General features: G+C 36.2%; 3 protein-coding genes across 3 annotated transcripts in view; all 3 read left to right on the top strand.

Annotated features, from left to right (window-relative positions):
- Positions 1–1,678: 1,678 nt before the first annotated feature.
- On the top strand, positions 1,679–10,300 carry LOC121408852 (transmembrane protein 17-like). The gene is made up of 4 exons (XM_041600527.1): positions 1,679–1,851; positions 6,192–6,295; positions 7,438–7,551; positions 8,663–10,300. Exons 1-4 carry the CDS (start codon positions 1,752–1,754, stop codon positions 8,963–8,965), a joined length of 621 nt encoding a protein of 206 aa, XP_041456461.1. The 5' UTR covers positions 1,679–1,751; the 3' UTR covers positions 8,966–10,300.
- A 2,065-nt stretch (positions 10,301–12,365) lies between these two features.
- LOC121406935 (coiled-coil domain-containing protein 63-like) lies at positions 12,366–21,200 on the top strand. The gene is made up of 9 exons (XM_041597810.1): positions 12,366–12,548; positions 13,670–13,859; positions 14,173–14,295; positions 14,828–15,009; positions 15,393–15,589; positions 16,714–16,997; positions 17,499–17,750; positions 18,360–18,496; positions 18,927–21,200. Exons 1-9 carry the CDS (start codon positions 12,367–12,369, stop codon positions 19,129–19,131), a joined length of 1,752 nt encoding a protein of 583 aa, XP_041453744.1. The 5' UTR covers position 12,366; the 3' UTR covers positions 19,132–21,200.
- A 785-nt stretch (positions 21,201–21,985) lies between these two features.
- The window catches only part of LOC121408851 (nuclear cap-binding protein subunit 3-like), a 70,186-nt gene continuing 66,238 nt past the window's right edge, over positions 21,986–25,933 (top strand). The window contains exon 1 of the mRNA XM_041600525.1: positions 21,986–22,244. Coding sequence (XP_041456459.1) covers positions 22,014–22,244 — 231 coding nt within the window. The 5' untranslated portion in view covers positions 21,986–22,013. The remainder of the gene's footprint in view (positions 22,245–25,933) is intronic.

Below are 25,933 nucleotides of genomic sequence, written 5' to 3'. Positions count from 1 at the left end.
ACTTGAAACAAGTAAAAAGGAAGTATTTGAATACTTCAAAATTGTAAATACTATTTTCCTTTTTTTAAATAAACAGGAGATAACAACATGACTTGCCAAATAGATCAGAATGTCAGTCTTAAAAACGAATTGGCTCTATCAATGTACATAACGTAATACGGTCCTATAGGCCTATATTTTTTTATATTTGCATTATGAAAAATACGAGACATTTGACTTCCTCCTGCTCGTACGCACGGGCGTCCGTCGATATAACACATAATATTTTTATGAAAATATGCACCTTTTTTCTTAAAAGTTGATGGAGAGGGGGAAAATTAATCGTATCAAGTCGGGGTATTCAGTAATGAGTACAGGAGAAACTATATTTCACTGATTTTCATGATTCATCCCATTTGATTAACTCATCTATTCGTGTTTTGGGGCTAATCTTTCCCTTACGCATTGCTTTTTGGCAGAAGTTCTATGGAAAATGCACCTTTTTTCACACAAACTTTGAGACACTCTGTATTCATTCCCCCATTGCTCGAGAATGAATGGGCAGTTAACGACGGGGTTAAAGATTTATTGAGGAACGGAATGTATATTTTATGAAAATGAAAGCCATTTCCCCATTGGATGTTATCTTCAATACGTGTTTTTTAGATGAAATCAGTTATCGAATAGGCTCTCCTGGAATTTGAGGTCTCTATCGGTGACGTCACTCAGGATCGTCATGCCTGGACCATCGGCCAGGCAGGGGTCGCAATGGTATATGATTTATGCATAATGCACTCGATATATACAATAATCTTGTCCTCCCGTTCAAATGAATGTGAAACTCATATAATTTCCATCAGAGCATTCAACAGGAGAACTGTAGTACACATTTCTTTGTTATAAGTGAATTAAAGTCCCTCCAGTGAGTTTGCCTCACCCCTATTGTGAAAATGTATCACCCCTAAGTTGTAACACAGTCAGCTGTTTGCACTCAGGGTCACTCCGTGACCTGTGTGTGCGTTCAAAAGTTGTACACGACTTTCTGTCTCATTTAGGCAGAAATCTTTCATAATGAATCTGTTGCTCATGCACTACAATACTATTTTTTGAGGTTTCTGATATAATTTATTTGTCTTTGTGATAAATTCTAGAATCATGCATTAAAGTCTGTTTTGGAAATCCAACAAGCGTCTCAATGTGAATCATTTTTACACAGTAGGCCTAATAGTACCGTCGGTAGACGAGTGGGGGTGTGCGACACATTTTTTTCTAAAGTGCTGCCAGCAAAAGAAAAGAGTGGATGAAATGGAGAAGGTGGCAGAATCGAAGCAACAGATGATAATATAGAGGAAAAGAATAAAAACTAAAAATTAAAGGAGAAAGACGAAAAAAACAGGAGAGATAAAAATGAATTATTTTCGGGCATCTTTTCTCTCAGTATCTTATGGGAGTCTGGTAGGCCTACTTTCAAAAGTTTCATTCATTGTCTTTTTGTGGTCCTAATTCCACCCTAAATATACTCTAAACTGGTATTTTTTCCTGTATTTTTGCGATATTGATTTAGATAGAAGTTGCCAGCGCTAGCATTTAGCTAAAAATGTTGATCACATTGATTATAGGCCAAATGAAACTAAGTAAAAATGGAGAAACCGAAACAATTTGCAATTCGGTATTTATTCAATTAAGAGACACGTTACGAAACAAAATACCAACAACAACGAAAAAGAAGTCGCGAATTCGAAGAAAAATAAAAATTCTGATTGAAAATAAACATGGCTGGAGATTATATGAGGCAGAAATTGACGTCGTTTACAGAAGCTGTATTTCCAACTCGAAATGCTGTAAAGCGCCAGCATCATATGCTAAAACCTGGTGAGTACACAGTCACAAGAAATAATTTTTAGAGCGAATTCGTTTACGTAGCCCCATACGCTCGATTTGCTGTAGGTCTAGTGTTAGATCTGCGGAGCTGCGGCGGTTTTAACCCAGGCCAGGGAACTCCCGCCCGCGTCGCGGGCGGGAGCCCAGGGGCCGTATTCTGAGGTAATTTTATCTTTAAAATATTTATTTTATCTCTTAAAATGAAATTGGTATTCTGAGATGACATTTTATCTCTCAGATAAAAATTTTAATTTTATCTAGCGTATAAATTAACTATAAATTTTATCTTGCGTATCTATGATGATACGCAACAGAGCAGTGGCTGCGTAGACACATTCAATGAACAAGGTTATGATATAACCTTGTTCTCAGTTACATCTCCATGTGTGGCAAAATAAGGGTGGCAATGTTTGGCTTATTTTCTCTTTTTCTATGGGACAAATGCTTGATTTTCTTACAATTTTAGTTTTCATTACGGCTATTCATCATATAACTTGGCTCTTATGTAAAATTTGATTCTTTAAATTATTTTTTCTTAATTGAAAATAGAGATTGAAAAATGAAAATTTTCTTGCCATATTTCTTTCCACCAACAGAGGGAGTATACAAAAATATGCCCAAAATCCAAGTTTTTGAGCGCTCTGGTAAATACAAAAATTATTCCCAAGTTACTAATGAAAAATAAATTGCAACTGTATGGACATTAGTAATTTGGGTCACAAAAGTGATATTTTAATGATTTTTTTAGTGTGTGCTATGTACAGCATTCCTACCTGTAGATTTACCACAGGCAGGGTGGTAGCAGTGAACAAGTGCGTAGACATACCCATCGCGTATCCGGCCATTGCAACACGGGTGATGTGCTTGCCCCCAGCCCATGTTACTTTGAAGAAAAAATAAAATAAACTTAAAAGAGGGTAGGGGCTATTTTATCTCTGCGACGTTGATTTCGTCAATATTTCTAGGTAAATTAACTTCAAATGTTGGCATGAAAATTAAGAAAAATGATATATTCATTGAGAACAACACCTTAAAGTTATTCCTGTACAATCAGGAAGCATTTCATAAAACTTTTCTGGACTAATATTGTCTTTGAAATGATGCATGAAAAGATGCGATACAGACTTCGAAATAAAGATGAGAGTATTGTCATATTTGTTAAAAAGAAATCTTTGTAAAGACGCGCAAGCGTATAGTGCAAGCGTATTGAGGTCAATAAATTGACGCAATCTCACTCCTTCGCCACACCTCTTTGCGGAATGGATTTCCATTGGTTGAGTGATATGAGAGAGCTATAAAAGCGCGTTTCTAATTGGATATTGATTAAAAAATAGGTGTGTCTTACAGAGATAAAATGAAGATAAAATTGTTCTCAGAATACCAATTCGGAGAGATTTTAAGGGTATTTTATCTCACTGATTTTAACGGAGATAAAATATTTTATTTTATTTTATCTGAGATAAAATGAATCTCAGAATACCACCCCAGGACCTTACGTGTAAGGCATACTCACTTGACAAGCGTGAAGTTTGGTCAAAATAATTCTCCGAATAAATAGTTAAAACAGAAATCAAGCACTTACCACGATTATATGGATGAAGGTCTAACGAGTGGCAGTTTCCTGACATCTGGGCACAACCTCAAGTCAAAAAAACGAAAGTTCTCTCCTTCTACCCCAGTCTTGATTGGCCATTTTGTTACGATTCATAACAAAAATGGCCGATCGAGACGGGGGTAGAAGGAGAGAACTTCTCGTTTTTTTGAGGTTCCAGTTCCCTGGGCTATGGCGGTTTATGAATTTGTCATGAACAATGCCAATAATCAGTTCGTCTGTATGTAACGAACCTAGCATCACATTTTACTTTTAGGGAATATCTGTAATCTAGGCTATATATCTGTCTTGTCTATGCTAACCTAATAGGTCCCCCAACTTCCCAAGTCTGTGCATATCACCATATGTATTGTGTATTTGCGCAATTTTAGGCGGATCCAGGCCAGTAGGGCTCGGGCCGGCCCCCCTATTGGTGGAGCAAAAAAAGGGGAAAAGAAAAAAAAAAGAAGGGAAAAGAGAGGAGGAAAAGAAGGGGAAATACAAAAGGAGGAAGATGAGTGAATAAAATAAGATGAGGTAAAAACTTGGAAAATAATTTTTAGAAATCTTTCGTGTCTCCCTATATTATTTCGGCTGACGCTTCGCGCTCACATTGTCTTTTTAGGTGATTTACATGTACTGTCTTGCTTAATATGGAGCTCAAAATATCAAATTTTGAAGTCAATATAGAAAATATATTCAGCTCGAAAAGTGAACTTTCATTGTTTTTGTTTGATTTACAAATTGATTTTTAAAAAGTGCTCTGTAAAAATTTATGTTTTATGGTCTGAATATGAACATTTTCTGCTCGTGTTGTGTGCTCACAAAATTCTATTCGTCAGGTACCTATTATTTTCCTGTATTCCGAAAAGTTCTCAAAATATCCCTATTCAGGTCAGATTGCCAAAACGTATTAGCTAGTGCTGCATGCTTGCATTTTGATGGGTGAGTTATGTATATCTCAATATTAATTCTATAACATAAAATTCCCATTTCATGACAGTTTATCAAAAATTTCGGCTGGCAATTTGCGCTCGCATTGATTGTTGAAATATATTAACTCATGCATCTTATTCATAATTACAAAAGTGCATTAAATGTCCAGTTTTCAGGCCATAATATCAACAGATTTTTCACTCTCATTAGGCTTATTAGATTAATAAATAAGATATTGATTGAGTACCGTAATCAAATTGTCCCTTTTTTAGAATGGAATATTGACAAGTTTCATCTTGCACTTAGGAAAAGAAATAGGAAGATAGTGATCATTTTCATATGATGACATAATGTCCTTAGAATGTCCTGGTCCTATATCAAAACTCAAAGTGATAATAATGAAACATATCAGCTCTTTTTTAACTGTGATCCATATCCACCTCACAATTTTTCTATTAACTGATTGAAATACAGAGCTTAAATTGACTCTTTTTTTTCAGATTGGAATAACGCTTTATTGATTTTCATGACAAATAGGGGTATTTAGAATGCCCAGATTCTAGGCCAAAATTTTGTTCTCTATTTAAATCATTATTCAGTTTCAGATCAAAATATCAAAAATTTTCTTTGCACTCGTATTATAGAAAGATTTCCAATTACTCATTCTTTTCATTATTTATAAACTTGAATAAAGTGTCCAATTCTTTGGTGTAAATCTTGAATTTTTCTGCTTGTGCTTCACGCTACCAAAATTATTGTTTAGTTATATACTATATCCTTTTCACGATTACAAAAAGTGTGTTTAGAATTTCCATTCTTCAGGTAGAAATGTCAAAATATCCAGCTCATGCCTATTTTCAGCTCACATTATTTAATTATTGAAACATATGGCTAACTGTAAGCAGCCGTTATTAAAAACAGATTATTTTTTTATCAGATCAAAACGTATATAAAAAAAATCTCCTCGCACTTCGGGCTCACAGTAATTTAGTTAAATACACATCATGTTTAGGATCACAAACATTGCCCAGAATGTATCAATTTTAGTACAAAATACATGAAGTGGCTTCCGCTTCACGCTAGCACTATTGAAATAAGGCAAAAAGAAAATAAATTTTGAGCAGCCGATCTGTGTAATTTGAACGCGGAATGTCTATCACAGAATTGTGATAACTGATAACCTCTTTTGTTCAAGTCTAGATTCTGTAGATCTACAAGACTGCATCAAAAGTTGTTTTGCTGAGCTAGGTTCTACATGTTTGTTTGCTCCTCTTGGATGGTTGAAAAGATGTCTGAAATTTTAAAATAATTTTTTAGAGTAAGAAAAGTGATGATCCCAGTATTAAAGACTGAAAGAATAGCATACGGTGACAACAGTAATCCTGTGTGCTCTGGAGAGTAAAAATCATTTGCTAATCTTTGTGACATGCATGCAGTGGTGAATCTACAGGGTATGGGGGACTCCCGGGAGGGTTAAATGCCCCCCCCCATTGGCTGGCTGCAAATTAAAAAAAGGGAATGACCTACTATTTAAGCCAACTACTTTTTTGTGCTTTTCAAAGTTTTTGGGATCAAAATGACCTTCATTTAGTAGTATATTGTACTATTGTAGTGAAACCCTTTTTGGGGGCTTGTTTTCTTGTCAAATTTCTCAGTAAAACCATCCTTGGAGAAAGATAGACCCGCCCCTGTATATGTTTGTGGACACATAAATAAATGAAATTGTGGGCATGCTTAGTGATAGATTTAAAAATTAATACATTATTTTTGCCCTAAATATCGATAATTTCTGTGTTTCTTGCAGGCAATGAGCTAGTGTCCAGCTTACCACTTCAGGTTTCTCTCTACTTCAATGCCTTCTTCTTCCCAATCTGGGTTGTAACCTGTGTGGTTATGCTGCAATTAAAGGTATCTATCAATTCAATTCATCATTAATAAATCATTAACCCCTCTTACCAATACCACCTCTATTGGCATAAAAATAAATATGAGAAATTTAGAATAATTTCCATTGTTGATATGGGGATGGGGATATTGCTATTTGCTCAAAATGTACTAATGAGAAGTTCAGGATTTCCAATTTCAAGAGTAAGGGGGGTATGTGACCACATATACTATACATGTAGTAATGCTACTAGTATTTTCTTAATATCTGTAGGGCTTCATAAACTCTTTCCAAACACTTATTGATACGAAACATATTTTAGGGGTCATACTTCGTTTCAAACGATGATTAATTTGGTTGATTTTTTTCTCTATTTCCATTTTTTTTAATGTTTACATATATTTCTAGTTTTAAATATGCATGACTTTTAATCATGATATTTTAAAAGTGTAAATGTTAATTTATGAATGTTTTTAATACTCGCAACTTTGCTGATTTAATTTTGACAATGATATTTTTACAATGTTATAATTTCAATCAATTTAAACTTCTTTTTTTTAGATCGTCCAAAATGATTTTTTCTTGCTTTATTTGTTGATTATTTGTCTAGCACTAGAATTGTGATATATTGTAATCTTTTAATAATATACATGTACATTTTTACTTTGTAAATATGATAATATGAGTCTTCGGACTTTGTCATATACCATTTTCACAATAAAACCAGAATTGAATTGAATTGAATTAAAACTGAATAAATGATTTCTAGAAAAGCAAATGAATATACCGGTAAGCAATATAACAGTATTTTCATTGGTGTTTAATTCTTAAGTGTTTTATTCTTAAGTGAATAAAGCCAAGTCCTACTGGGGGCATGATGATGTCACAAACCCACATTTTATTTTGTTGTTTGTCATAGTGTGTTGAAAATATCTTTTTGTTTGTTTAAAAAAATTAATACCTGGCCTTACGGTAGAATATACATTGTGTAACGTCTGTACCTCCATTTTTCAATAATTGTCATTTAGATATCCTATGAGCACATCTAAGATAAAGTGAAATATTTCAGATTTCATATAAACTTCAAAAGAAAATGTACTCATGTATCTTTTTTCCACACTCTGTCTCTGTCTGCCTCACTAATTTCCCTGTCTCTCTATTTCAGTTTGCCCATCTGAATCAGATCTATCAGTTCATTAGCATCACCATGTATGTAGTACTGACTGGTGTAGAGATCATCAGGCTTTACCTTGGCTACCTTGGTAACTTACAGGAAAGGGTAAGATGATGATTGATCAGTCCAGCATATTTGCCTTTAAATTAATTAATTGACCCTAATTGGGGACTGACACATGTTACAAAGATACCTGAATGTTAACCAGGATTTATGTATTACGGAATATGTCTTGACCATGATCATTGCTTTTGCAGTATTCAAGGCTAAAGAAATACATCCTGGTCAAGGGCTGCGGAACGGTTTTTAAGGGGGGGGCTGACCATGAAAAAAAATCACAACCATATGGTCATTTTTACGTTTTTGTACATGTACACGGTTTTGGAAAAAACGGGGGCTGAAGCCTCCCCAGCGACCCCTTCCCCCCCTGCTTCCGCAGCCCCTGCTGGTAATGAATGAATTATTAAAATTACTGAATCTGGAGAACCTGATTACAATACCGAACTTCTTGCCAGTCAACTTACAGGTGTGATATTGCCTATTTTCAGTATGAAGATTGGCCACCTAATATATACGTGTATGTAGCTATAGATGCCACTGATCGACCTAGTAGGAAATTAGGGTTGTAATTTGCATGGCAGTACATAGGCCTATGACTTCAACAATTTGAATCAATGGTGCCTTTCAAGGTGCTGTGGTGTTTGTGTCTGATTTTGTTTGTGAGCAAATTGGAAATGTTCAAGGGAGACTTCCAGCTTCCTGGGCTGATGAGGTTTCTGGATTTCTTTGGCCATACAGGAGAGTGTGCTGCTTGCATATCTTGTATATTAACACCACGATCCAAACTGAGATTATTTCAGCACAAAATCTCACATTACTCAGGTTTTCAGAATACTCAAGTATTGTGGAAATGTTTGTATCAGGTGTCCAAAAAAGTTGCCTGTTTGCCAACATGTACCTATTTTGTAAGTCAAACTTTTAGATGAGGAGGAAAATTCACATCTCTTAAAGATTGGATCAAGTCCATACAGAGTGATATCTTCAATCATGAACATGAAAATAGTCCAAAATGTTTATTACACTCTTTTATTGTAAAATCAGATTTACTAAGACATCCTCATCAGACACTACTTAGCTCACCACAGTTTAACGTGCAAGACAATTTCCTCACTAAAAATCAATAATCACACCAGACTTGTATTCTTTCTTGCCACAGGTACCAGAGCTTGCCGGCTTTTGGCTTTTGACGCTTATTCTCCAGTTCCCGCTTGTCCTCTACCTGCTCGTCGACTCAAGGGCAATGCCGTTCCCCATTGAGCGAGCTGTCCACGTCATCTTCATACTCTTCCTTGCATTCGATATCATTGCGGGTTTCTTTGCTCTGAAGCGCATGACCCAGCACCAGGTAATGAAGTTCCATCTGCAGCAGTTTGATGATATCGAATTGATGGAAGATACTCCAGGAAGGTTTATGAACTCACCCAACATAACAACCCAAAGATACAAACCTCTTAGGTGACATGAAGTAGGAGCGATGTAATAAACTGAAATATGTAGGGGTGAAGATGTCAATGAGAGTTCTCTAAGGTCACTCGACCTTGGTGTAACTTGACTTAAGAAGTCAAAGATGAGATTTGATGACATCCAGCTGATTTCAGGTACTCCCAGGAAGGTTAATGAACTCTCTCAAGATAACGACACAAAGATACCAACCTCTAAGCTTACTTGACCTGGGCGAACTGAAGCGAACTAAAGTCTCAAATTCAAAGGTGAGATTTTAATGATATTGGGTTGGTGGAAGATACTCTAGGGAGGCTATGGAACTTGCCCAACATAACAACATAAAGATACAAATCACTAAAAGTTGATGTGACCTAGATTTGTTGAAGTGAATTTGAAGTTAGTTCAAAGATGAAAGTTTGTCAATATAAAGGTAATGTAAAGTATTCCATTGAAATAAGTGGTATTGCCCAACTTAGCAACTCCCCTTTAAAAACCTCTTTGGTGACCTGACCTTGGTGTTCATGATAGCCTTGGTTCAAGAAGTCCATAAACACCACGCAATGACTGCATTGTCAGAAAATTGAATCCCTTTCAATAAACATTGAGGTCATTTTATAACCATCCAAACTGAGAAATGATTTATTTCAATTTTGATTAAATTTACCAGATTTTACAGCAGTAGGTCTACAGTCACTGTGCTCATGAGCATGGTGTGTGTGATATGGATGGTCTTGACTCTTTTGTGAGAATTGCTAACAATCTTGCATCATTTGTATGCATACATCCATGGCAATGGCAGAGATGGTCACATTACCTTCTGGCAATCATTATGAGAATGACTCTGTAAATTATAATTCTCTCGGTGCTTTTCATGCTGACCCTTCTATCACCCAAGCCCAAGGCCTCAAGGTGATAGAAGGGCAGGTATGAAAAGCACTGAGAGAAAAATAATGATTTCCAGTGTCATCCGAATACAAAGTAGTCCATATTTGTTTTGCATTTTTAATTGTCCGTATTCTCACAGTTCATATTTGTTTTTATAGACCTCATCACATAACTCTAGACCCAGGGGCTAACTGGTATCTACTTTAGGACAATTCACTAAAAAAGCACTTTGTAATTTAAACAAACTTCATTGCTGCTGGTCAATGCAATCAATGTTAGCATATATGATCGAGAAGCAGCAGCCAGCTAGTGCACGCTCACGTAGCAACACAACTCGTGGCCTGGTCCTCAAAGGTTATGTGTTCTATCACAGGGTTTGGGGTGAAGCAAGTCAAAACCCTGAGATGATGATAGACAGATAGAATAAGAATCTTAGTTTGAGGAATATAATATACAAATTTATCAGGATTTGAAAAATTATATTGTATTATGAATATGGACCATTTTGGAGTATTCAAACAATTGGAATAACATGCTATTATCCCCTTATTTCATCTGTAATATCTTAAATTATATCAATGAATGTTCTCATTATACATTGAAATGATGTAATATGACTGATATGACATATCCTAGTTTTATCTTGGGTTTCATGAAATTATTTATTTATGCCTTGAATTCATACATTCCAGTTGATTTTAGTAATCATTGTAAATATATTTGTGTAAATATGTGTAATTTATAACATATATTTGATCCCCAGTTTTGTAAAATTTGAAATGAGGAATTACTGTTTTGAATAAATGTCTCATATAACAATAATGACTTTAAAATGCAAAATGGGATTTTTGTTGTTTCTTTTATACAATACATGTACGTGGTATACTTTTTCATTGAAATGAATTCTATTTAGATAAAAACTAATATTGTATGATTGAAAAATATAAATGATTCATCAAATTTTTCTCATGAATCAGAAAGTGGAAGACTGGGAGATAATGTATTGTGGTGGGGGGGGGGGAGAGAGAGAGGGAGGGGGTGTTAAAAGTGGGCGGGCATTGGAAAAATAAATTGTGACATGTGTCCAATTACAGTGCATATTTCAGTTATCATAGTAACTTTGCATCAGAAGATAGATTGAAAGTTTATTTTGCTGGTTATTTAGTCACTACACCATCTCGGTGCCCCTGTGAACTACAACTGATATCAAAGTTACCACGATTTGCTAAATCTCATTTGATAGAAGAGCCAGATTAAATAGACTAAAAGAGAAGAAATCATACCAAATGCACTTAAAAATGATTGATCCATAGTTCTAAATAAACATAAAAAGTGGCGTCTGAACGTTGCAAAGCTCATGTGCATTGGTTTGCAATCCTGACATAGAGATAGTAAACGTCAAAATTTGCAAAAAAGTATTAACTTTCGGATTTGTTATTGTTATCACTGTATATTAATATATTTTAGAAATATCTTGAAATATCTTTTTGGGGGGGATGGTAGTCCGATGGCCGGCCACTTTAGCAAACTGATAAAAACATAATTCTATCTCAGTTTTCTCAATATACCGACATCAATAACTTCGGTAATATTATGAAGGATTGAGCTTCGTGATATCTAATATTCTGTGGTACTAAATTTGAGTGGCTCATATACCCCCCCCCCCCGTGCCCCGAGATCGTCGCCCATGTTGATATATTACTCTTATGAAATACGTTAGAGGTTTTGAAATCAATGAATTGTCCAGTTTTATATGACACGTGGGTAATACTTATTTTTCTTTTAAAATATTTTTTGATCACTTGCTTCAAGCTTACTAGCAAATATTTGGGAGTTTTGCACCATATTCACACTCCTCTGAACTGTTTCCCTCATTATGCCACTTTCCTGTAAAATACAACTAAGGGCCTATCAGATTGACAACTCTTTATTATTCTACCTTCTCTTATTCTTCTTTTCCTTCCTCTTCTTCCTTTTCTTATTCTTCCTCTTCTTTTTTCCCATTTTCTATTCTTATCCTCCCTTTTATCTTCCCACTTATTTTTCCTTTTGTTATCCTTAATTTCCTTCTTTCCTCTTTTTTTCTATCTCTCTCTGTCTGTCTGTCTGTCTCTCTCTGTTTTACTAGTAGTATCCTCTTCTTCTCCTTACTCGTCTCTCACGTTTTCATTTCACGAGATTGGTCCTGATCTAAAGTTAAGAGTAGGCCTTGAGAGCATAAAATTCTCATCTTTTAAATTAAGGAGATGTCTTCCATTAATCTTATTTCGATAGCTATTTCATAAACCACTATTCACACATTTTTAATCCAAATAGGGAAATTATATTAACGCGAAGTCTACTGCAAAGCGCGTCTTTCATTGTTTTGACTGCGCGCATATAAACAATGCCCTAAATTCACCGCGCTTATTTTCGGATTGATCATTGTTATTTTACAGCGCAAAATGGAGCACAAACTAAAAATCATGTTCAGCAAATAAATTTGCAAATTATTAGGCCAATATAGGATTGACATCAATAAATTGGTCTAAGATGGCGGTAACTGCATCAATGAACCGTCGTCGATTGGAAACCCCAAGTATGAACGGGGATGCTGAGGCGGACTATGTGTTAGCAGAGCAGGAACTTGGTAAACTCCATCGGGAATATCGCATCCTCAAGAACCAAAGAAGGGCTTATCTTGAAGAGTCGCAAAACATCATCCGTAAACAAAAGTAAGTGATTCGATTCACCAAATAATTTTACTCCTTTCAATTTAGAGTGTCAAATAGAAATTTCCTATTAATGAATAGTCCAAGCATTATAGATCTAGGCTATATTCGTAAGTATAATGTCGTGACCTTATTGAGCCCTACCCCCCCCCATATTTTGCTTGTCACCTTGCAAATGGGAAAAATATATTTTGGCCGACTTGTCTTCAAACGTATAGTTTTTCTTTTATATTAGATTTTATAGATCTATTTAAACTGGGATCCCTTATTTGTTCAATTCTCATATTTTAGAATGGAATGGCATAAGCTGAGCTTATTTCTAGACTGAATAATTCCTAGGCCTACAGAGATTGAAACCTAGCTAGATTAAAAACCAACAAAGTCATAAGAAGAAAATAGTTATGATAGCAGAAAAGGAGGAGAAGAAAAGAAGGAGAAGAAAAAGAAGAAGAATAGATCTTCTAAAAGATTTTTAGTTTGAGGAGAAAAGGAAAGGAATTAGAAGGGGGAGGAGAAGACAATTAACGTTCATGGTAATCGTTAATTACGGTACTTTTTTTCATGAAATGGTGGTGTTGAGATTAGAACTGAGATTCGTTTGGGTTACGTCGCCCACCCCCTGTTAAAAGTGGAGCATTATAGGCAATAATTTTATGGCGATTATTATGTCGGTAAAAAAAATGAGACAGTGTGGTCTGCCATAGCATTATGTCTGCCCCTCTTTTAACCATAGGTCATATTTTCAGTTTTCAAAGAACAATAATGCTTATAAACGTCTCCAAGTTATCGTTTTAGCGATTTTCAAACCACAAACCTCATCTGCTCGGATGCCATAACGATAGATTAATAAGTCATTATGCCTCCTGTAAAAACCTAGTATTATAATGCAATGAAAAATTAATATTCCAGACTGCAGGTCCATGACGTGTCATGGGGTGGGGGCTAGAGAGGTTCCGTCGATGGGTGAATTCAGAATCGAAACTTGGGCCAAAAATGTTGAGGGGGCGAGATAAGGTGTATCGGGATAATTGCGAGCGATCAGAACATTTTGATATTTTTATCATAAAAATCAAATTTTGTGATATATTTTGATATAATACTCAGAAAACTGTCTTTTTTTAAAGTGGTCATATCGAATCCTTGAAGAATGAGCGATCGGAGATGGATACGGACCTGCGTCTTGCTAACAGTACCAGGGTTTGTGGAAAGGATGCCATTGATGAAGGGCTAATGAAAACACTCCTGCAGAATTACATCGAGTATAAAACACTCTGCGTCAATGAGAAGGAGGAGATCCGTGTATTGGATAAACAGGTAATAAAAATATACGATAGCAACATATATATTAGTCACCGTTTTTTTTTCTTTCTTTCTTTCTTTCTTTCTTTCTTTTTTCCTGCATTTCTTTAGATCTTTCTTTTCTTTTTCTTTATATCTGTTTTTTCATAATTTCATGCATTCATTATTTCATCATTAATACTGACATCGAGTTTCCGAAGTTATATTGTAAATGCATGTGTTTCCACTGTACTGGGTGCTTCTATACAAGGGAATGTTTTATAAAAAAAGAAGAAAAGTGAAGTAGTCCTCCCTACTCAAGGTACTTCATTTTGTTGTGATATTGTAGACACGAGTGATAGGAGAAGCCATGAGAAAGTACCGTATGGAGACTAAAGGCCGATCAGAGATGAATCGCTATCAACTTATTACCACCAAACGAACAAGAGTCATGGAAAACAGACTATACCGAGTAAGTTCAGGAAAGTCAGATCATAAGGATCCCCTCCCACCCCTCATTCCCCGAACACGTTCGATGGATCTTTTTGTATCTGCATAAAAAAATCCCCCCCCCCACTTAAATTTTTATATCCTCTACCGAATCATAGTGTTTCAGCATGGTTTCAGTGGTCTCAGAGTCATTTCCAATTGCATCATTGCACATACAAATCACAGGCGCATGTGATTGTCTAAAATCCTCGGGTTATGAAAATATCCGACTGGTCTGAAAGTACCCATAGACCAGAGAGGTGCATAGTGACACATTTTAATGTGCCCTAGTGTGGCACTCGGTCAATGTTCAAAGTAAAGATCCCCCCCTTTTTCAAAATAGAGAGAGAATAATGGAGGGGGGGGGGGTATTCATATAAATTTGGCTGAAGGACCTATGTTTTGGTTTTATTGTAAATGCATAAAAAGGCTACTAAAAAATATTTATCGCTTATTATAATCAATTGGCTTACATAAAAATAAAGGCTACAAAGTCAGTGTTTGATTATCATTAGTCCACAGTGACTTTCAACAAGGCACTCCGAAAGAACAGTGACCTACGAGAGAGAATCGAAGAACTGAGACGGGAACGGAGGTTGTACGATGCTCTCTACCGAAAGATGTGCTCTGACCAAAATGACCTCAAGGTCGAGATGAATGAAATCATCCAACAATCTACATCAGCATACGATTCAAGGTAAAAAAGCACTTTGTGCATTGAAGAAAAAATCATGAATACTTTTGGTAAACATAAAATTAGGAAAGTAAATTTTCGTTTTCTATATTGTCCTTTCAGATTAAAAATCTTGTAGGATGCCTCTTCGGAGTTCGAACATCAAACATTGACAAATCGCACCATCATGTTAGAATCTTTTTGGTTGGCCAATCAGATCAAGATCTGATTGGTTTAAAGCTTAGTTTGAGATATGATGCCGACATAATCCATTTTGTCAACATAACTATATTTTTAATGGCTATAAGTTACCACAAAAAAATATTCAACAATTTTAAACAACTTTACTCACTGAGTCAATTTGCAGTACTCATTCTAGATCACTGGATTTGTAATTGACTTTGTAGAGATGAAGCCCACAACAAAATGGCAGCTCTTCGTGAGAGGCTCGAAAAGGATCAGAATATGTTCAACATGGAGGTCAAAGGTCTTCAGCGAATCGTGGACCATGAAGAGAAGCTGAAAGCCTTCATGAATGTCAAGGCTCAGGATAGGACTGAACATCTCAAGGCTACTAATGAAGAGGTTCAAAGAAGAAAACAAAGTGAGATATATCATCATCATTGCCGGGTTCCCGGATTATTATGATCATAATCAAATAATTATGATTCGTAGTGAAAAAAAAATCATATTTAGTAGTACAGTATATGTGATATGAAAGAGGTATAAATACATTCATACAAAAATGATGAGTGGTATCTTTTTAAATTTGAGACAGGGGAGATTATGTGATATAAATGTTATAAATATGTATATAGGGATACGGAGCAGTCTTGCAAGGGCGTGGGCTGGTTTGGGGAGGTACACATCCTGGGGAGGTGGAACTATTAAAGTGGTATGGGGTGCACATCTTTGGGAGGTGGAACTAAAGTTTGGAAAATCTGCTGTTGAAAGCAGAAGGGGTAAAAATTTCGTTTTATTTGCCAGTGTCCATGGTGTCGGTCCTCCTCTGCCTCAGTGGGAGGGTGCACGTGCACCCCCAGCCGACGCCCTTGGCTTGTTCTAGAATAAGGTTGGACGAGATATAGCACATGGTTTGCTTTTTACTTCTGATGCACTTTAACCTCAATCCGCAAGATTTATTTCAACGAAAGAATAGATGAAAGATGAATTTATGAATGAAAGAGTAAACTAATCAGTTCAGTGAACAAAAAATTAATCAATAAACATATAGGGAATATATACTGATATGGATGTTCATAATATGCACAATATATATGTTGACTTTTGTTCTACATACACACATGTATTTCAGTATGTCTCTGTGTATGTCCTGCAGGTTGCTTGTCTCTTTGAACATGTTTCCTTGTTTAATACTTTTTCATTGTTTGTATTTATTATACATATGTATTTGTTACTTGTATGCAGGGCCCCAAGAAAAACAGTTCTTAGTCTACTGATGGGGTTACCCTGGGTAAAACAAAACCGAAATAAATAAATAATGAATTAATCAAATTATTAATGCATACATAAATTTACGAATGACTTATTGAATTTATGAATGAACAAAAAAATGTACTAACGAACAAACGAATGAACGAATGAATGATTGATTGAATGAATGAACGAACGAATAAATGAATGAAGGAATGATTGAAGGAATGATTGAATGAATGAATGAATAAAATAAAACCACCGATTATACGACCTTCTTACTCCCTCTCCCAGAGCATGGACAGGTAGATCCAGAGGAGACAAACCTCAATACCTTGGAGCTGTCTTTCATTCGGCTCCGATCAGCGACGGGTGAAGCCGACCTCGATAAACTCGTCCGCCGTTTCATCTACCGAGAAGGACTCAATTTCGCTCTCTTCAACTATGTCAACGAGGTCAACGATGACATCGAACTTCTCCAAGAGGAGATCAAGAAAATCGAGAATGATATGAAGGGTTTCAAGAGTCAAGGGATGGCCTTAGAAGGAGAGAGGCTTAACATAATGAAGCAATTGGAGGTGAAGAATCAATCCCTATATCCATAAGTCGCAGTCATACCAACGAAACTGACTCCAAGCCGACCTATAACGCATTACATTTTGCTCGGTCTGCGGCCGGCGTTTCATGAATACTTTAATTGCCATTATGGTAACTGCTGTGGGAGCCTTAATTGTGATTGGCTGCTGTGATGGTAGTTGCTATATGGTAGCAACAGTTGTATGAAAAGGCCAAAGGAGTCAGTTTCATTGGCGCGACACAAGATTTTTGATAGATGAACACTGCAAATTCTCCTGTTTATATACTTCACCTCCTCTTCCCTCCAAATCGAATATGATGGGGAGGGGGGATATAAAGTTATAGAAATCGGGCACATAGATTACTCCAGCTGTTTGTCGGTATAAGGCTACAACGAATTTTACCTGCATCAAATTGATATGTTTTCAATTTCATTACAAACTACATGAATAAGTTATTCATTATGAATGTGTGAATTTTTGCATTAATTATCTTTTGATCAGGCGAATGCTAATTCTGTCACCAAGTCAGCTAACCGTTTCGAAGGAAACGTGAAGAAGGTTTCAAAGCGACTCCATCGCTTAATGTCTGCAGTGGCGAGCACTGTCCGAAAACTGGGCTGCGACCAAACGGGCGTCATGAAGCGGCTAGGAGCTAGGGATGGTATTACCGAGTTCGATGCCATGGCCTACCTAGGACTCATTGAACAAACCATGAATGATCTGTTGCTAATCGACAAATGCAGAGAACACAAGGTGTGCATCATTATTTGTTCTTACTCTTTTACTACGAAAAAAAAGTATCACGAACGAAAAAACATCATATATCACTGTTTTATTGATTTGTTTTTTTTCAGTTACTTCCATTCTTTTTCAATCGACAATGATTGTGTAGCATCTTCATTATAATTTCTTTGGCAAAAGGGAAACATTATCTCGTCAGCTCATGTATGACCATTCAACAGCAGCTTCCGTGCGCCCGTGATTGAGTCTTTACATAATTATGTACGTATGAGATTGACCTTTGAGACTGACCTGTGACGTCTGCGTCCGAAAGACTTGACCATGAGCGCATTTAATGAACATTTTTCGTCTGATCCTTGTCAGATCTTTGTCAGAAATTGACAGACCCTTGATTTTGATTGGCGAGAAGCACAGTTCCTATAGTAAGTGTCGGATATATCAGGACTTGTCAGATAAAACGTCCAACAAGTCCTTTTATGAAGAAATGTACCCTGGGCCCGAACCGCGAACTGCTATTTGTAACTTCCCTTCATGTAGCTTGGATTACAGATGGCCCAGTTAAATCAGATTTTATTGTCCTTTTAATCGCATCATTATTGACGTTATAATCATGCCTTACAGAGATCGATTGTACCTAAAGCTGAAGATAAACAAGGTGGCAACCAACAAGACGGTCCAAAGGCAGCAGGAAGTGTGATCATGCCAAGACGCATACCCGTTCCGACTGTCGAGGTCACTATTAACCCTCCAACAATCAGGTAATAGTCATGAGAATTCTAATGAAATATGTTATGATCGATCACAAATTCTTGCAAGAAATCAGGAAGGGATAGAGTGGTAGGTTGATCATGTTGGTATCAGACTGATGAATAATCCTAGAGATTGGTTGATTATAATGTGAATAAGTTGAAACTAATTACATAAGTTATATATTTATTTTGAAAATGTATCAACAATTGATTGATTAATATAGAGATTCCTTGGTAGGTCATTGGATGACTGGTTGTAAACCTTTCTAACTGAATGTTTGATGAGGTGTTTCTGATTTGTTGACTTTAGTTGATTTATAAGGTTACCTTGCTTCTTACGTTATTTGTGGATGCCTTGGTGTTCAATGGTGGATGAGTGATCGAATGAATTTTATTTTTACACGTCGAATATAATGCGAATATTTTGTTGGTTCTGCAGAGATGAAATGGATGTCAGCGAGTATTCCTCATCCGCCGAGGTTCTAAACACAAGTGACCAACCCCTGACCCTCGAACAGGTTAAACGGAAGGTTACTCGAAGACTGCAGCGTCTTGAAGCTCAGAGGATCAAGAGCGGTGGCAAACCAATAAAGCCCACACAAAAGTCGACAACCGAGTCGCCGCAGAATGGAGCATCAGCCTAACGATCCCACGCAGGAACTACCAAACATGCCAAAGACGCGATGGTTCTAAATTATACAAGCAGTGCAGAATGGGAGGAATGAGGGCGGTTGAGGAAGGGGGGGGGGTACACAAAAAATGGGATGGCAATGGCTTGAGTGAGGGGTTAGGACCCTTAAACAAGGAATATTGTTGGTCAGTGGTCAAAACGAAAACTTGATTTTTTTTCTTACTTTTGGGTGTAAAAAAGGAGGAAAAGAAAGTTTGAATTTCTCTTTATTTTACTAGTTATCAAGGCCATGTTTCACGAAACTTGTTTTGAACAAGTACCCAACAATACCTTGTCAAAATTTGTTTTTCCTTTTTTTTCCAACCTGTCTTTTGTCCATATAACATGCCAAAGGGACAGAGCGTCACATTATTTCAAAAGTTCGTTATAGCGAATGGTCATCAGTCCGAAGTTTCGTTATTCTGAAATAAAAAAAAATCAATAGTTTGAGGACAAAACTTCTGAATAACGAACTTAACCTTCCGAATAACTAACCCGTTTGTTCTATATAGTATATCGTGTTTAGGCCTATTAACGAACCTTGAAAAGATTGGTACAACTTTGGGGGGGGGGATTAACGAACCCTTTTTCCTGTTTGGACTAGGAACCTTCAGATTATAAAGAGCGCATATTATTATCCTAGCTGTTATGTCAGCGTCAGCCATGGTATTTTTGTTCTTCACTTTTCTGAATATTAATGTTTTTGGTGATATGAGGGTAATTTAGCCCTCAGCTATAATTGAATGGCAGAATATCAGAAGCTGATGCCAGCAGAAGCCGTCGATTTCAAGTTTGAGGAAAAATCCTGGGGTTCAAGTTTAATTTATTAGGTGATTTCGAGTTCGGTGTTGGTGCAGGTGTTGATGGTGGAAGCATAATTTTCACTGCTTTCCATTTACAGCTCCAGCACCAGTCCTTATCGAGTTAAAAAAAATAATATTGATAGCATAATACCAGGTACAGGAGGTCTTGTCCCAAGTCTAAATATCATTCTTTTCTTTTCTTCTTTGGTGCTTATATCAGCCTTGATCCAGCATCAACAACAAATACCAACACCAAACTTGAAATCACCCAACATGCCCAATGTGTTTGAATTTGGAAGACTTAAGAGGACCGTTTTATGAAAGGTCTTGTCGATCGTTTTGTCCGACAGTTACCATAGGAACAGAAGTTCTCGGTCAATCTAAATCAAGTAAAAAGTTGTTAGATTACCAACTTATCAGAGAAATATTGATGAAACGCACCATGCGCATGATTTCGACCCATGCTGCACTTCTGAAAGCCAAGTTCGAGTTCTGTGCCCTGTAATCGCCATTATTCAAATTTACGATCAACTCTAATGTACGGTATCTAAGTTTTCCTATATGGTTTGCCATAAGATGTTTGGTGAAATCTACAATTGATCATATCATTAAAACTTTAATGTTATAGGGCAATATATTGAATTACTAACCTGTATATCAGTTGTGTAAAAATAATGTCCCCACAAAAATTCAGCTTCGTTAAGTCAAACTTTTGAGAGTGAAGCCACCCCCCCCCAAAAAAACACAGAATAAAATGAAGCATTGTTTCGGTATTGCCCAGTAAGAGTAAAATAAATAGGCCTAATGTTGATTCTGAAATTTGTATCATTTTAAGAGACCATTGTCAATGATGAGCTACCCTCAGTATGTAGAACATGAATAAAAGTAATTGAAACAAAATGAAAGAATTGTATTGATTTTCATCTGATATTTTGTTCTTTTTTCTTAAAACATATACAACCAATGACCTATCGCTTTTGCTTGGTGTCAAAGAAAAAAAAAAACGGGAGCGGTATCAGGATAGAGGCCTATATTTTCACAGGCAAATTGACCTGTTTCCTTTCACTTTCCTCCGGTCTACTGTTATGAATTCTCAATTCGCCATATATTTTCAAAGGTAAAAACATTAATACATTTCTAAAAGTTACAATACAATGGAGGAAGCAACTTAGTAGGCAAAGAGTGTGACGAGTGCAGACAATAAAGACACAATATGGCTATGGTAAAACTTATTCATACAAAGTACAATACCTAACGAGGGAAAATTGAAAACAAAACGGTAATTTTAAACCCACTATATCAAAAAAAGAAGGAAAGAAAGATGGGGGGTGTGGTTCCAGACTAAAAGTAGCGAGGGGCTTCTGGGGGCAGAGAAATTTTTGAAATGGGCATCATGGGAATGGGAGACTATGGCTGGGAATCGGTGTCTGTGATACCAGCCTGCATCCTGCCTCCCCCCCCCCCGGCAAAAAATGATTTCCAATTGTATAGCGTAGAAGCGTAACAACCGAGCGAATAAGCCCAATCTCAAAATTGCAGTTCGGGGGTATGGTATTTCGTGTCACGATAACTGGCAATCATTATAGGGGACCTGTGTTGTTACCTTCTCCAGAAGTTTTAATTGTTTATACACTGATGGGGGAGGCGAGGGTTGAAGCCCCCAAGCCCCCCCCCCCCGTAGAACCGCGACTGAATAGGAAGAGAAAAGAAAAGAAAAAAAAAAAAAGAAAAGAAGTTTTTAAAAAGAAACACATTTCTCTACAACCCTAATCTCGCTTGTTGTGATTGGTCGAAAGTTTTCTCCTTACCCCCGAATTACCCTGGCCGGAATAAACTCATTTGAAAAACAAATAAAATGAAACATGATAGTGTAGAAAAATATCGCTGAAAAATGTCACTGTTGGTCAATGGTGTTTGATTGATTTTCAGTGCTGTGAAACGTCTTTGCTTTGGTTACTAAGTTTACTTTTTTAGTTCTTTGTAAAAACAAGTCTTTGACCATATTGGGTTGAGACGACAAGACTATCTTCATTTCCGAAAAAAACATCTAAACATGGCGGACGATGACACGAAATCCCGCGACGATGCTGTGTCCTCTGTGCACGACAGCGACGTCGAGAGTGAAGATGAGAAGGAGGAAGTACTGCTCTTAGATAGCGATTCCGACGATGATTCAGACAGTGGTAGGAAACCGGTGGACTTGGCGCAAGCGGAGAAAGAAGAGAGGAAAATTCCTGTTACACATTCGACTTCGAGAATCGACCTGTCATTGTCGGACATTGTGGTGGGTATTGTTTTTACATGGCCCCGCACGTTACTTTTTGTGTTTGTTCACATCGCAATAATGTTTCATAAAATAAAAAGAGGAAGGGCATACGGTTAGGCTTAGGGAAGTTAAGTTTGTTGTAAAAAAATAATAGAAATGGTATTCTGAGATCCATTTCTATCAGATAAAATGAAATATTTTACTATCTATATTATCAGTGAGATAAAATACCTTTAAAAAGCTTAAAATCTTGACTCCAAATTGGTATTCTGTCTTTCTGATATTACCGAATACCGCCTTTACCCACTCCTAGTACCAATGAGGTCCAAACATTACATGTATGGACCTCATAGGCGACATCAGTGCTAAAATTGGGTTAGAGATTTATGTGGATCTAAATTTATTGTAATTTCAACAAAAGTACTAGCTAAATTTGAGGCTTTTGTTGAAATTTTGCTTTAATGATACATTAATGCTTCAATAAGTAACAAAAAATTGAAAGAAATGAAGGGGAACTTACATTTTGACGACTTTTTCCTGATTTTCTTGGCAGTTGTCCTTCACTTCTGACTCTCGATCGGACCTGATATGCAGATCACGTATACGCGTTCTCGTCAGGTGATCGGTCGGTTATTCTTTTCGCCAGATGTTGATAATTATATATTTCATAACGCAGCGTTCATCGCAAATTTAGCTGAAAGAGATTGAAGTTGAACAGCGCAAGCTTTAATTTATTCAGAAATAACGTTTGACTGCACAAGTTTCGCCTCGGACATTTAGGATCATTTGGTCCCATATTGGCGTAACTACGGGGGGGGGGGGGGGTGTCCCTACCACCGTCCACACCGGGCGTCCACAAGCCAGCAATTATCTTTTTTCTCTCTTTTTTTAACCAAAATGCTTCCCCCCAGAAAAAAAGAACCAGGGTTAAAGAGAAAGACAATTATGATAGAGGAACACAAAATACTTTATTTTTTCAGCTTTTAATGCATCGACTTATAATCAAATATTAAATGGGGCTTAGAACATTTTTTTAAAAAGTCAATTAATAAAAATATTCCGCTCTTCGGGATTTGAGCTTTCATGAAATATCCGATCTTTTTCATGATTACCGAAAATACTTCAAATGTCAAAAAAAAAATTATCGGTGTAGTAGCTGATACCTTGCGCCCGCCTTAATTATTTTAATGTTGAGATACTTTGCTTTAATTTAATGAATTCCTAAAAGCATTAATTCTCAGATCATTTGTCGCAATCGAATGATTCGATTGGTAAGCTAGTTGTATAATTATTATGATTCATGAATTGTTTAAAATGTGTCTCTCTATCAGTTTTGAATATTTAAAAAAATGTCAGCTCGTGCTTTTTGCTCGCAATATTTTGATTAGTAAGAAATTCTTGTGTATGCGAGTTTGATACATAAATAACTAGAGAGAGAGGGGGGGTGTCCCTCAGCTACTTGTCCTTGCTTATTCCAATTTTTTTTATTATGCTCGTGTTGTGAGTATTTCAAAGTCTTTTCTTTTTCTCACCCTTTTTATTGTCTCGGAGCTTCCCTCTATTTCTTTGCTACGATGTATAGCCCATCTTACTTGTTTCATTTTTTTATGTTCTCATTTCATTGAAAACATAATTATTAAACTGACGTAGAAGACTTTACAACAAAATTTTGATATTGTTTTTTCTTGTTTGTTTGGCTTTCTTTTTTCTTCTCCTCAGTCCTTTTTCTAATTAGTTTCCCTTTCCTTATTTTATATTATTTCATTTCATGAGGCATCCGCCAACTTATATACAACAACAAACGTTAGAGGCGGATATCCAGTAAGGGGGCGTGGTGGTGTGCCCTCTAAAAAGAGGAAAATAGGAAGGAAAAAAAGCAGGATTTATCTTGGTGAAGATGATAGTGGTGGTGATGGTGGCGGTGATGATGATGATGATGATGATAATAATGATGGTGGTAGTGGTGATAAAGATGAGAATGAAGTTGGTGACGATGATATGATGATGATGTAATTTTGTCTTTAAAAAAATAATAGTGCAAAGGCGAAATCATTTAAAGTTTATTATGAAAATAGCAGAAAAAAATAATTTGAAAAATTGTACGTATGCGTATGGAAAATCTATCCCCCACCAAAAAAGAAAAAAAGTGAGATTTTGTTTTGTTATTTGTGACGGCGTAGGCCTATGCGAACAGCTGTGTGATATAATTATGGTAAAAAAAGTAAATGAAATGCCAAGAAATACATGATAATGACTTTTATTGTACATTCAGTATATCAGTAGATAAATTCATACTCGTTCCAAAAAAAGAAGAAAGTGGGTATATTATGGACCATTAAAAATGGGCAGTTGCTCTATATATTATATTACATAGAATATATAGAGCAACTGCTCGTGTGTAGCGGTAAGTTATTCACCTGATCTACATAATTCATGCGGCGCACGGCGCGTGCGCAATGTTTAATAATTATTGTTGTGAATACAATGAATGTCATCAAAAACATAATAACACAGATCAAATAGTGCCAGCTCGACGCGCAAAATGAGAAAAAAAATATATATTTTCTGCCCTGATAATTTGATAACCCTAACCTAACCCAATTTCTAAGTATTTTTATCATAAACAGGATAACTATATACAATGATTGAAATTAACTTTATATTCTTTTGCGAACAAAATGAATATGAAAGACAGCTTTTTGATAAAGAACACAGTTTTAGAGCGTTAGAGCGCGATTTATACCTACTACCGCTAACATAGGCGGATCCAGGGGGGCCGAGGGGCCCGGGCCCCCCTATTGGCGGAGCAAAAAAAGAAAAAAAAAGAAAGGAAAAAAGAAAAGGAAGGGAAAAGAGAGGAAAAAAGAAGAAAGGCAAACATAAGAGGAGGAACATGATTAAATGAAATAACATTAGGGGAAGACTCTGAAAATAATTTTTTTTTAAATCTATTTGTTAGGATAAAAAATTTTCGCTCGCGCTTCGCGCCTTATTGTCTTTTAGGGTATTTGCATATCTTGCTCAATATGGAGCTTGAAAAATCAAACTTTGAAGTCATTATACAAAACATATTTCAGCTGGGAAATTGAACTTTCATTATTTTGTTTCATTTACAAATTGATTTTTAAAAAGTGCTCTGTAAAAATGTCTGTGATATCATCTGAACATTATCATTTTCTGCTTGCGCTGCGCGCTCGCAAAATTTGAATTTTCAGGTACGTATTATTTTCCTGTATTCCATAAAGTTCTCAAAAAGTTCCCTATTCAGGTCAGATTGTTAAAACGTATCAGCTAGCGCCGCACGCTATAGCATTTGGATTAGTCGGTTATGTATATCCCAATATTAATTCTAAATCAAACTAATTTGATGACAGTTTATCAAAAACTTCGACTCGCGATTTCTGCTCGCATTGATAGATATATAATGCCTCTTATGCATAATTACAAAGTGCTTTAAATGTCCAGTTTTCAGGCCATAAAATTAACACATTTCGCGCTCCCATGCGAGAGAAATAGGAAGATGGTCATCAATTTCATATGATGACATAATGCCCTCATAGCATGTTCCGGTCCTATGTAAAAACTCAAAGTAATAAAAATAAAATACATCAGCTCTTTTTTAACTGTGATCCATCACAATTCACAATTTTCCCACAAAGTGTTTGCATTACAGAGCTTAAATTCACCCTTTGTTATATCATATATTT

This window comes from Lytechinus variegatus, chromosome 2 (assembly GCF_018143015.1).
Source record: "Lytechinus variegatus isolate NC3 chromosome 2, Lvar_3.0, whole genome shotgun sequence".
NCBI lineage: Eukaryota > Metazoa > Echinodermata > Echinoidea > Temnopleuroida > Toxopneustidae > Lytechinus > Lytechinus variegatus.
This window is presented reverse-complemented; position numbering and strand designations above follow the sequence as displayed.

Bases quoted from the DNA above. Each gene is read 5' to 3' on its own strand.
- LOC121408852 (XM_041600527.1), top strand. From the start codon at position 1,752: ATGGCTGGAGATTATATGAGGCAGAAATTGACGTCGTTTACAGAAGCT. The intron at 6,296-7,437 runs GTATCTATCAAT...TCTCTATTTCAG, and splicing joins TGGTTATGCTGCAATTAAAG to TTTGCCCATCTGAATCAGAT. The intron at 7,552-8,662 runs GTAAGATGATGA...TTCTTGCCACAG, and splicing joins TTGGTAACTTACAGGAAAGG to GTACCAGAGCTTGCCGGCTT.
- LOC121406935 (XM_041597810.1), top strand. From the start codon at position 12,367: ATGGCGGTAACTGCATCAATGAACCGTCGTCGATTGGAAACCCCAAGT. The intron at 14,296-14,827 runs GTAAGTTCAGGA...GATTATCATTAG, and splicing joins TGGAAAACAGACTATACCGA to TCCACAGTGACTTTCAACAA. The intron at 16,998-17,498 runs GTGAAGAATCAA...TCTTTTGATCAG, and splicing joins ACATAATGAAGCAATTGGAG to GCGAATGCTAATTCTGTCAC.